Source organism: Alnus glutinosa, chromosome 2 (genome assembly GCF_958979055.1).
Source record: "Alnus glutinosa chromosome 2, dhAlnGlut1.1, whole genome shotgun sequence".
Lineage (NCBI taxonomy): Eukaryota > Viridiplantae > Streptophyta > Magnoliopsida > Fagales > Betulaceae > Alnus > Alnus glutinosa.
Window position 1 is genome coordinate 383,633 of NC_084887.1, and position 13,839 is coordinate 397,471.

At 36.1% G+C, this 13,839-nt stretch overlaps 1 protein-coding gene across 1 annotated transcript; it reads left to right on the forward strand.

Annotated features, from left to right (window-relative positions):
* The first annotated feature begins 11,166 nt into the window (after nucleotides 1–11,166).
* On the forward strand, nucleotides 11,167–13,336 carry LOC133861881 (probable E3 ubiquitin-protein ligase XERICO). Its single transcript, XM_062297700.1, has 2 exons — nucleotides 11,167–11,323; nucleotides 12,416–13,336. Exon 2 carries the CDS (start codon nucleotides 12,642–12,644, stop codon nucleotides 13,107–13,109), a length of 468 nt encoding a protein of 155 aa, XP_062153684.1. The 5' UTR covers nucleotides 11,167–11,323; nucleotides 12,416–12,641; the 3' UTR covers nucleotides 13,110–13,336.
* Nucleotides 13,337–13,839: the final 503 nt, after the last annotated feature.

A 13,839-nucleotide genomic window follows, 5' to 3' on the forward strand; every position in this document is an offset into this window, starting at 1 on the left:
TTTGATATATAAAAGAGAAAAACAAATACACCTTTCTCAAAAGCGATGAAACACTAACAAGCATATCAAAAGCAAAACACTAATGAAAACATTTCTCTAAACCAACCACCCAATATCTCATGACAGAAAATAGCAAGACTAAACTCAGAAGCACAAATATATGCACTAATAAAGTGAGACTTTGTTTCAACATTACTCTAAAAGGAAACCTTGGAATCCTTAATAGAAAATCTCATTTTCATTTTCAATGCGCCTTGAAACTCCTATCCATTATGGTTGAAAGAAATGTTCAAAATAATCAACAAGATAAGTATGTATTTATCCTTCTCACAACGAGATTCAAATACACAAATACCACAAATTCATTTTAACATCAACTTGCTACAAGTAGATCCAATATAACCACTAACATAAATAATAAAATCAAAATGATCAAAGCTAATGCAGCCTGATACACCTTCTCCTTAGGATGGTATATATTTTCTTGATTTTATAACTTGAGCCAAAGTTGATTAGTTTGATCCATATTCTCCTTAAATTTTGTTTCTATTAATTTCTCAAGTTTAGTAAATTCAGCCTCTGTTTTTTCTTTTGTGACTGTCAATGTTCCATCATTTTATTTTATTTTTCGTATGTGGACATCTCATTATCAGCCTACCCAAAGAAGTCACAATCACCAACTTTCTGCATGAAAAAAAATAGTCTAAAATGTCATAAACTACCAAACAAAAAATAACACACGCAAAATTAATTTGAAAAATTACCTTGTAGTTTATATAGTCGTTCCACTTTCTACTGAAATTGGTATCAGTCCAAGAGTTCCTTACACGGGCAGACACTCCACAGTGACATAATGGACATCCACTAGACAAATCACTATTTGTAGACATTATTTAGTCGTGCCTAAGCAAAAGAGAATATTCATGACAATACATAATTTTTTTCAAAATCACTTTCTTTAAATAGAAAGGATGAAGAATTCATTAAAAGGATGTCAGCTCACCTCATGGACCCTATTCAAAACTAGCATACCAAACAATGGTTACAAGTAAATTAAAACTCAACTCCACATAAGAAGCTGCCTTCTATTTGTAACATGTACGCATGTGCAAGATACGAAATTAACAAAAGTCGGAATATCAAATATCCAAGAAAAAACAACATGCCTTCCTCCCCATAAAACCATTATGAACTGTCCAATAATTAATCATTTGTAGGTTATTCATCAAGCAGTTTTTTAGTTACTTTCAGATGGCATTCTGCGTGCACAAGTATAACACGCCATGGGTTGTTATTCCATTTATCAAATCCTCTTTTGTGAATTCAGTTATCAATCTACTCAAGTCCATATTCTATGTTCCAGGCAGTCAGATAAACATGTTTATTCCATACTACATTAACCAACACTCCCAAAAACTTTCGAAACTTGCATGGAAGCTTTAACTACATAAGCTCGTCAATGTTGAACAATTTAAATCTATGACAACTGCATACCTTCATTTACATCAGAGAAAATCAATCCTGACACACTGAATGTTAGAAACCTTTGCATCCAGACTCCACACGAAAACTAAACTACATAAAAGCTAAGCTAATAACCTTAAAAGCATCTAAGTTGACAATATAATCAAAATTTTGAGGAAACCCAAAAGCCTATCATCCACCATATACTAAGAATTTGCACAAATCTGAATCATTTGCAACAAACTCAAAATTACAAAATCTTTCACATATAGAGACAGAGAGACCCAAAAAAAAAATTAACCAAGAAGAAGTAACCCCAACTAGCATAGTTCAAAGAGCGAGACCGAAACAAGCAAACTACTTAGCACGTAGAAAACCAAGAGGAACGAAAAAAAACCCACTCAAAATTCACCAAAAATACCCAGATCTTCAACGACCCACAAAGTAAAACCCCCTCAAAATCCTTGTAAAATGTAGCAAAAAGTTGTACAAATAAAATTAATCGGCCAAAAATTGGTTTTTTGTTTTTTCTTTTTCCCCCTAAACCCGAATCAGAACCAAGCAAAATCACCAACACCATCCAACAATCGGAACCAGCAAAATCACTTACACCATCCAACAACAAACAAAAGACGGATTTTTTCCCCCCTCAAACCGAATTAGAACCCAGCAAAAAATTCAAACAATATGATTCAATAATTTCAGAGACAGATAGAGAGTCACAGGCGGTGGAGACGACATCGATAGAGAAGAACAAAGGTGGAGAAAGACAGAGGACGACAATGAGACCTGTAAACATGGAGAAACATTATTCCCATAAAATAAAAATGTTAGCTCAACTGGGGGGGGGGGGGGGGGAGAGAGAGAGAGAGAGAGAGAGAGAGAGAGAGAGAGAGAGAGAGAGAGAGAGAGAGATGGAGAGGACCTTTTTTTTAGTGTTGTCGGAAACAGATCCGGCCGCCAAATCCTCCGGAGACAAAACGCCGGTGAATAATGGACCGGTGGAGGGTGGCCGACCATTGAGAGAGAACAAATGCCGCCGGTTCAACGATGAGAGGGAAGGGGACGACCAGCAAGCAAGGGAGAGGGGGAGAGAGAGAGAGGGGGGTAGCGATTTCGGACGGAGGAGACAGAACGTCGGTGAAGGATGGACCGATAAAGGGTGGCCGATCGTTGAGAGAGAGCAAACGTCGCCGAGAAAGAACCAACGCCACTGATTCAACGACGAGAGGGGAGGACGACCGACGAGCAAGCTAGAGGGAGAGAGAGTTCAACGACGAGGGGGACGGGGATCAAGCGAGAGGGGGAGAGAGAGAGAGAGAGAGAGAGAGAGAGAGAGAGAGAGAGAGAGAGAGAGAGAGAGAGAGAGAGAGAGAGAGAGAGAGAGAGAGAGAGAGAGAGAGAGAGAGAGAGAGAGCGAACTAGGTTGGAGGGGAAATGAATTCCAACTAGTTTTCATATTAAAAAAAAATTAAAAAAAACACTTATACGTCATCAGTGTTGTGTAACTGTAGTGTAGGGATCATTTCTTTGAAAATTAACAGGTGAGCTTTTGCCGCCACGTGTTGAAGGTACTAATTTATTGATCTATCTCATAGTATTTTTGAACCAATTTTGTAATGATGTGTCCGAGTTCCCTAATTTGGGTTACTGTCCGGTGAGGGCTTCGAGAAGCCAACGACATAGTAACCCTAGGAGTTATTCCACCCTCGAGACTACGAGAACCCACTTATGCTCCTACTCGCCAATTCATGCGCGCGTGCCGTCAATTAGCTAGACTTTGCAAGAGCTAATACGGTGAATCCTGCTCGTTTGAAAATTGGGTATTTTACTAATTTTTGTTCTATTCAAATGAGACCATATATGTCTCGGCAAGAATATGAAATAGCTATTTCATTATACCTTCTAATGGTTTTTTTTTTCTTAATGGAATGGTCATTTCGTATACTAAATGGGCTATTATTTCCACCGCTTCCGCCCACCAACGCGCCACTCCACCACCTTCCTCAATCTCTTCGCTCTTCACCGTTTGTTTTCATGCCTCCACCAGTCGCCTACGCGTCGGCGCTTCATCCCTTCCTCCGTTAGCCTCTCCACTCTCCATCGCTGGTCTTCGCACCTCCACTCGTCATCCATACGCCACCCACGCGCCAGTGCGTGATTCTCACGCGTTAGCGCGTGCATCTTATGCACCCGACAATGTTCCCCTTCCTCGCCGTGCCTTCCACCTGTGCTGCTGTAATCTGGGTGTTTTTATTGCTTTCTTTTTTCTTTTTTTTTTTAGGAATACTAGGCATCCTAACACTTGTTTCCAAAATTTAGTTTCAAATTGATGTGTCACAATCCTATGACATTTATCATTTTGGGAAGTGTGCCACAATCTCATAGGATTTTGACACATTAGTTTGGAACCAAATTCTGGAAAAAAGTGTTGGGATGTCTAGCATTTCTCTTTTTTCTTTTTCTTTTTCTTTTTTTTTTTTTTTTTCAGTTTTTCTATTTCAGTTTTGTGTGGGATTTATTCTCCCAACCTGTTTCATTTTAGTATTATCTTATTGTGGAGACTTTTTACATACAGAGATTGTTACTCCTTGATGACGGATCCTATTCTGATTTCGGCAATGCCACTCCCTCCCTCAATCGTCCTCAGTGATTGTTTATGTTATCAAGCAGAGGTTTTGGTAGTGTTAAAAGATATTTCGAGAGTCATGTCATTGTCTGTGTCATTTGCATTGGGGGGTTGGGGTAGGGTTAAGGGTCTTGCGAAGGTCATGTCCTTACTCATACTCTCTACTTTGGTGCTTAATTATACCACTCTATGCTGCCCATTTCTTGGCTTTTGTCCAAGATATAGAGGACGCACGGCCAGCTCATTTATGCTTCCTTTGTGAACATTTATTGACCCATTTCCTAGTTTTGATTTTCAGTTTCGACATTGTCTTTTTTGTTTGAATTTGTTATTGGGAGCCCACCCTGAATATTTTGTTTCATTGTAATCCTTCACGCTGAGTCATGTAGGCCTTGTTTGGCAAGCACATGAACGGTACACAGTAGTGCATTCTACTATTTATGTACTTTTTTCTTTTTTTACTTTTTATATCACATCAATAATTTTTTATTACTATTCAAATAAAAAAAACACAAAACTTTTTCACTTTTTTATACAAATTCATTTTACTTTATATCACATCATTACTTTTTATTAATTTCAAAATTAACAACTCACTACTCTATTCTTTACATGTCTTTGCTAAATAAGCATGTAATAGCGAGCACACGCCGGCCACCGGACAAAACGCAGGAACATACAGACACGAGTGATGTTGAGAGGTTTCAAATACAAGGTTTGACACGTTTGAAAGTGGGCAATGGTAAGCACGTGATTGTCCACGTGATGGCACCATGTAGGTGGCCCACTTTACCGTCCATTCTGTCCTCTTCGTCGAAACTCTTATATTTTCTGGCTTTACTGCTTGATCCGGCCAGTGGTTAAAAAGCTGGGAACCTCTGGACTTTCTTCTGTATATATGCATCCAAAAACATGGAGACAGTTTTTGAGTCATATATTGATCGATGTGCATGCCATGCATATCGTAACTATTAAACATTTTGTCCCTGTCAGGCTTAACTCTATTTATATATATATATATATATATATATCATGCTATTACATGTCAGATGAGACAAAGGATGAGAACAAAAGTGTTCACAAGCAGTCATGTATTTTTGTTATTTAGTTATGATTTATCTATTAGAGTCTATCTTTAAGTATGGAATAAATGGATAGTATGTTATCCCTAAATACTAGAGTATTATCTTTATTAATAGTTGTTAGTGATATGATAGGCATACAACTATTTTCATAGAGATATATCTTATGATTATCCTATCACTAACAACTATTAATAAAGATAATACTGATAACATACTATCCATTAATTCCCTACTTAAAAATAGACTCTAATAGATAAATCATAACTAAATAACAAAGATACATAATAACTAAATAACAAAGACACATGACTGATTGTGAATTCTTTTGTTCTCATCATTTGTCCCATCTAATACGTAACATCATATATGTTGCTATAACAACTTCTACCCAAATACTGAATACAAATACTAAATACCCTATAGCAACAAAGGAGATAACAACTACTAATAATAATAAAATACCAACATAAAACAAATACTACCTAACCAACTAGACATATTCGAAAGCAACAATACATCTGAAAGTTGAAATTTAACAAATACTAAAATACTAACAGACCCAATAAAATAACAAAAGATGAAATTTGGCCTTTTTCATTCGCTTCCTAGGCCATTCACTTAGTGGATTCAATCTCTCCTCCACAAGCGACCTCTGTGTAAATGATATTACATGGTGAGAGCTGGGTGAATGGATCTATAGCCAAAGTTGCTTCACAATCTGTGTGGCTCCATGATGATGGAATCGTTGTTTCCATTCATAAATGACAACTCAAGGTAGCGACGCATCATAGTAGGATGGCCAGACTTGAGCCGTTTTGGTCAAGAACAGCGGTTCGGCCACTAGTGGGTGTTGGCAGATTGATCGAATATGGTGGAAGGATTTTTGGTGGTGGAACTTTGATGCGTTGATATGTGGTGGTTGCAAGGAATATGGTGCTATTTGTTGCTACTCACACTTGACTTCATATTTATTCTCTGCAAAACAACTCTCGATTCTAGCAAACGCCTCAACCATTTTTTTTTTGAATTCTTGAAAGATATCGTCAAGACGTTGATATAGACGATTATCATCCATAACTTGAAGCGGTGGGTAATTATGAAAACCTGGGACCGGTCTGATACTAATGTCAGGTGTCTAATTATTCAAACACATAATGAAATAACGGATAAATAAGGGTAGTTCAAAGAACCATAATACCTCCAAAATCAACTAAAGAGTTGAATATTAATAATATTTGCTTTCTTTATTCATTAATCCAATAGGTTGATATAGAGTTACAAAGAAATGTGATAAACATAAACTATTCTCATAGAGATGTATCCTATGACTGTCATATCACTAACAACTATTAATAAAGATAATACCCTACTATTTAAGAATAACATACTATCAATTTATTCCCTACTTAAAGATAGACTCTAATAGATAAATCAGAACTAAATAACAAAGATACATAATAACTAAATAAAAAAGACACATGACAGCTTGTGAACTCTTTTGTTCTCATTCTTTGTCCCATCTGATACGTAACACGTGCATGTTTGAAAACAAATAGGAACCATTGAAATGCATGTTACTAGAGACTTCCAAGAATCTCTGAGAGAAACATTTATATACATATAATCTAAGGGAAAAATTCAACGTTGTATCTTTCACTATCAATCATAATGGAGGGCTAACTTTTTCAAAGATATTTAGACAACATGGAGTTTATGAGTTCTAAAAAATCTCAACATGAAGGTTGAAAGTTGGGTTTCTCCATAGAGTGTACCTGTCATTTTGCCATTTTCAAGGATATATGCAACATCATATCACCATTTGGTAACCATTAATCCATAATCAAATCAATCAACCATTTAAGTGGTGTTGAATTAGTTAGTGCTTGGCAAGCACAGAGTGGAGACGCGTGTGCCCGTATACCCGTGTACGTAATGAACATAACCTCGAACACGACATGAATCTGACACGAACTCTTATTGATAATAGCACAAAGAGTAAATGTAGCTTTCAAATGAGCTAGATACAGTTAATCTTATTGATAGCATGAGCTAGCTCTCTGTGTTATAATATATATATGTTTTATAAGAGTAATAATTCATATTTGCGTGTCAAATTTGAGTTATGTTAAAACTTGTATTTATATAAACCAGTCAAATGACTCTTAAATTTAACCTGAGAATTCGACATAAATTTAATAAGTCATGTAAAAAATTGTCAGTCTCAACTATTGCTTAATTCTTGTTAATCGAAAGTTTTCATTTTCTAAGTTCTAATTAAGAATTGCTCTCTCGGATGGTTAAGTGACTTCAGCAAGGTGATTTAGATTCATACTGCATGCAGCTATACAAAAACTTTTATTCTTATTTTTTCAAAAAAAAAATCTTGGTCTTTCTAGAGTCGTGTATTAATTAACGACTCCATGTATTATGTATACCAACCACACAAGGATATATATGAGATCGAGGAGATCGCATTCAATCAGAAGCAACCCTAAAAATGGTACACGTATGAAGAAAACATTTATCTTCATCTTTTCTTTTTCTTTTTCTTTTTTATTATTATTGTTTTGATTAGTTGGAAAAGGAATCTAATAGATGTGAACGTTAACGTTGAAGGAAGATGAGGTGCATCCAAACTGATGGGGACGTGACTTCTGCATTAACTATCTACATTGTCCCATTTTGACGACAGTCTGCCACCTGGACAATCATGCCGGTGACTGGGATCCTGGCAGGACCCCTGTAAATTGTGTCGTTTTTCTAAGCCCCGTTTAGAGCACGACACGTAGTATTCAAAAAATAAAGCTCTCGATGCATGTATAATTCAGTGTTGATCGAGTGGCACCCCCCACCTGTTTCCACGTGGGATTGATTGTTCATGGGTAGACAATGTGTTCATACACCAATACATACAGACACTTGCACAAAAATCAGCACAAGCACGCTCGGCCCTCAGCCTCGGCCTACACACTACCCAGAGGGTGCCCGTTGGCATCACGAGAATGTCTTTTTTAACAAACACTCACAAGTTGAAGTTACAACAACATGCATGACATGTCTAATCGGAGAATGCGTGACACTTGTCATTGAACGGTGAGGTCTATAAGCGAGGTAGGATCCGGATGAGGATGTGCACCCATTTCACAGTGACATGCAGGAGGGCAGGACCAAACTTGTTTGTCGTGTCATATGTACTTGCTGCTTTAAATATGGTTAGAAACTCCCACACATATTTTGCAAACCCGACAAATTTTGTCAGTGTTCAGGCTAATCTCGAAAAGACTATTTTTCTTGTCCCCTTGCTAGGAGATCAAATGGTATACGATTGATCATCCGACCAATTATTTACTCTATGAGGTAACGCCAATTTTGTCTAGTACAAATGTACAATTTTGAGGGATTTTATTCTTTCAATTTATTACAAGGGGGTGACCTGTTTCAATATATCAAACTTCTAAACACTAATCTTTTAATTTTGTATTATATTAAGGTCGGATTTGCACATCATGTTAAAGAAATTGTTAGCCTTAATCTCATGTACGTGTCGATTTCAAGTTGTGTCGAAACATAAATATAAGACTACATATGTCAATATTCTTAACTCGATCCATTTAATTAAAGGGTCATACAAACTCATCAATACTAATCTGCTAATTTCGTGTCAGAGTCGAGAGTCGGATTTGCAGGTTGTGCTAAAAATTATCATCCTTACTCTTATTAGATACCAATTTGACGAAGGAAAATAATTTCTATGTTTAATCCTTAATTTGTTAAGAGCAAATACTATTTAAAATGCCATTTGAGTTAAAGATAATTGTAAGACTAACCATATTACTCCTTGCAAAATCCATCCAAATCTCAGCCTTAGAAGAAGGAAGGAAGAGCGGGAAAACAAATTTATCTCTAAAATCCATCCGATATTAGCCATGTAGAGGGAAGAGCTCCGCTCCTCCCCCACCAAATAAACCTTCCCAAACTTCCTTTTGATTTTTTTTTTTTCCTCTTTATTTTCAACGACACTTTTGTTTGGAGTTTGGATCTTATATCTACCGTAACATTTACACCAATATAAACCATGCACCCCTTCTCCACCATCTTCGGCCACCAACATTACCTTTTGTAGGACGTATATGCCACATGCCACCATGGCAGGCATGGACTATACGTGTCAATGCCCATTTTGGTTCCTTTCGGTAAATTCAACAGTTCTCTACCCTTGCTCCTCTAGCTCACTATTTGTGGAACTATTTTGCTGCAAATAAAATTCCAAATCCAAATCTGGACCTCATGGTACACTAGCCTTGTTATTTGTTTCACAATCCACGATGAGGACCCATTATCTGTTTGTATTAGTTATCTCATAATTTTCACAGCTCTTTCTGTAGTTAATTTGAAGTCAAGAATTCTTTGGGTGCTTTCTACACTCGCAAATTCCATCATGGGCCGCTACCACCAATACTACTAACAGCTTTCCCTTTTGCTCATTCCATCCTGAGGTTCTTCTCCGAAGCTGTTATATGAATTGCTGCAATGGATCGTGATATATATATTTTATCTTTGTTTTGGTTATTTGTAATTTTACTTTGCTTTACTTTGTTGATGTAATTTTATCTTTACTCATCTAAAAAATAAAATAAAAATAACCATAAATTATCTACTCTTAGATTCTAAGTCATCAAAACTTAAATTACAAATGCTAGGTGCCTTAAAAAAGGAACCCAAAATTTTCATTATAATTTAAACATATTAAGATATAAACCAAAACCAAATACTAATAATAGAGTAACTTATATAGCTTTTTAAAAAGCAAATTAATAATTTGAAGTTGACTAGATATACAAATGGGTTTAGATTCTGTACAATGAGGCTGTTTTATTGTACTGTAATAGGTAGCCTCGTGTGAGAGGCAATTGGGGTTTTTTACCTGTTCTGGTGAATGTCCAAGCCTCTCACATGACTTCAATAGGGCAACATCATTCCACAGAATCTCAATCCTCTACAAATAAGAGAAATGATACCACTGAATATAACTACCCTTAAAAAGGAGTGTAGCTAACCATTCAATGATATGACTGTTGATTGGAAAGGAGGATAGATGAGTAGTTGTAGAAGTTATCTTTATGAGTTATGATGTGTTTTTTAAATTTTAATTTAATTAAAATTTAATACCGATCGATCTATTACAAATTAAATGATAATTTTAAAAGTCACATTATTTTTTAAAGGACACAAGAGAGACTTATAGCATTACTTAAGAGAGATACATGAGAACATGGTCCTCTCCATTTTACTTAAAATTGAGAGAAATTATTCCATAAATTAGATTAAATTTCACAGCATTTAAGGTGTATATATTGTTTACATTGCCATATCATTTAAAATTTTAAAATGATATGACACCATATATATTGTTAAATACTGTAAAATTTAATGACACAAATTTTTTACAAATTAATTTGTATAAGAAATTTAATTTTCTAATAACATATGCTTCTTCGGGACTAAGTTTTTCTCTTTCGTGCTTTTTTTTATAGTATAAAGAATGCATGTCATTTTTAGAAGCTGATTTGTAAAAAAATTCCTACGAATAACAAACAAATTTGTGAAAAAGTTTGGTACAAAATTCAATGTAACCATAAAATATGAAATGGAGAGAAATCCTATACCTAATTTCCTACCACAGAAAGATTAAACGAAGCACATTTAATTAACACCGATAATCTCCGATTTTTTTTTAATTTTTTATTTTATTTTTTGCGTAGGTTAAGAAGGTTAACAATGAGATCACTAGTTTGAATTTCTCTCTTTCTTTTTGTGTGGACATGTCAAAAAAAAATAAAAATAAAAAAAGAAAGAAAGAAAGAAAGAGAAAAGAAAAGGTGATGATGTAAAGTAACCATGGTTGAAGGAGATGCACACCTGAAACGGCCGAAGGCTAACCATGGTTAAAAAACACGGGTTAGATGCTGATAATCGTGGAGGTGGTGGGTGGCGTCGATTATATATACGAGGGAGAAGCTGTTTGAACAAAGCAGCCATTATATGACCGTGGAAAATCCTACATACATGTGCTTGTGATCCTATGAATCTTTTGCTCGTAAGCTCATCTCAGTGATAGAATCTCTGTCTCAGAGCTCACCTTTGTGTAAGTTTCTCTCACACTTCACTTCTCTTGTAAAGTTTGCTCGTTTTCCTTTTATGGGTCCTCAAGGAATACAATGATTTGCTTGGTGGCCATTCTTTTTTCTCCTGTGTTGTTTGAATCACATGAAAAATGCTAGATCTTGTGTCATCTTGATGTATTCAAATGGGGTTTTTGGATTAAGAAAATCGGTTTGTAGATTGAGATCATGTTATGTAAGGATTTCGTATTCTGTATTACTTTGTTTTCTTATATTTGATGTGGTTATGATCTCCATCTGTCTGAATTGTGCTAGATCTTGATGAAGAAGATGCTTTATCAAGGCTAATTCATCTCCATTGGAAGTTCAAACCTTTTAACAGTTTGACTTCTATGACTCTTAGTCTCTGGATTTTCTTTTTCTTTTTCTTTTTCAATTATCGTCAAACACGGTTTAGTTTCTCCAAAAAAAAAAAATTTAGTTTTTTTTTCAGTTCTTAATAACTCTCATAATTTTGTTTGGAATATTGGGAATATAGCCCTGTTTTCACCCCAATCCTCCATGGGAGACAGCTTAATAGGACATAAGGGTGGTGGTGAGGGGCCACTTTTAACCATCTCATTAACACCTAAAGAAAATTCTTTCCTTTTCTTTTTATTTTTCACCCAATCCTTCCATGGAAGACAGCTTACTAGGATATAAGGCTGGTGATGAGGGGCCATTTTTAACCATCTGGTTAGGTCTTTCACATCTCATTAACACCTAAAGAGAAATCTTTCCTTTTCTTTTTGTTTATATCAAATTGCTGTTCTTTAAGGGATTATGCCCCTTTTGTGGGTTTGTTGCAGATCAGTTTTTATTATTCTTTCTTACTGGATATGCAGAAATTTACTTGCATATCTATATTTGCCACTGTATACAGAAGTACTTTTTTTAAAAGATTAATTTGTGTCATCGATTCTTTTTCTCTTATTGTTGTCAATAAATGATCTCTGTTTGGGTGAAAATTCAAGGTCTAAGCTTCCTCTATTTGTTATTTTCAATATTTTATTTATTGTTTATCATTTTATTATTTGTCTAGTATCCTAATCTCTCTTTTACTCGTTTTGGATCAGGTATCAAGAAGGGAGTGAGGGCATTTTTCCCTTGTTTCGTTCGTTCCTGACAGATCAAACTGAGAAAACAATCTGTTCCCCACTTTCTGCCTCTTCCAATTCCACTCGATTTTGTTGTTTCTAAGAATCTTTTTTTCAGCCGGGCTGAGTTTGAGCCTTCTATTTCTAAAAAATATATATACTTTTGCAATCCAAAATCCCACAAAACTTAAATTTTGATCAGAGAATGGGTCTCTCAAGCCTCCCAGCTCCATCTGAGGGAGTACTATGTGTAATTCTGGTAAATACTGCCCTATCCATCTCTATTGTCAAGGGCATAGTCCGAACAATCCTTCACATTGTTGGTATCCGCCTATCATCATCATCATCAGCTTCACCCCCATCATCAGATTCCACTCAAAACCCCCCAGAGCCATTTGAATTCCGTCTTACTGCTTCTGAGAGTTACATTGAGGAGTTCCGGAGCCGGAGCCCAGCTATTCGGTTTGATACAGTGTATAGCTGTAAACAGCCTGAACACGAATGTTCGGTTTGCTTGACTCAGTTTGAACCCGAATCCGAGATAAACCGCTTGTCATGTGGTCATCTTTTTCATAAAGCTTGTTTGGAGAAGTGGCTTGACTATTGGAACATTACATGTCCTCTCTGTAGGACTCCCTTAATGCCTGAGGAAGAAGCATCTTGCATTTGGTGAGCATTTACAAGTTTGTGACATGTGAGTCAAGGGAATTCAATGTACAGCATAGTGTACAGTTACTTTTGTGAATGCATCGGCTGGATGTAGTGTTATACGCATATTATGCAGGGGTTCAGATGTGATATGTTGATAGGTCTTTGAGACCTAATTTTATTATGTACATACATATTTTGATGTTTCTGGTGTTATATGAATTGCACTTCTGGCTTGAGCCTTTTTGTGGAGATTTTTTTTTGTTGTTGCCCTGGTGGTGCTGTATTTGCCAGGGGATTGGGGAATCTCCGTTCATACTTTCTGAACATTATGCAGAAGTCAGCCATATTTCATGGCTGGTTCTTTTTTGTTACATAAATGAGGGTCAAAAACCCTCCAGGCAAGTGCAGAAGTTCCAAAATGTAGGCATGAAATGAGTAGGGAGGATGTGTCTTCCATTGGGTTACATGTGATGTTCAAAAGCCCCATTATATGCTTAACAACAAGAGGCACTACACCTGCTAATCCTAAGGTGTTTGTATGGCAATAGGGTAATGTTTTTAATCCACAAGTAGACTCCTATCTTTATTCTACTCCGTTGTTGCAAGAATATGTTCCATTTACTAGGCCCTGAAATTTAACATGTTGGTTTTGTTTTGGGGGTGATAGATAACTATAAAAGAGAGCATAGAAAAGCTAGGAAGCCCCACAAAGCATATTGGATAAACGGTCCAAGGAAAAGTGCCTGTTAAGT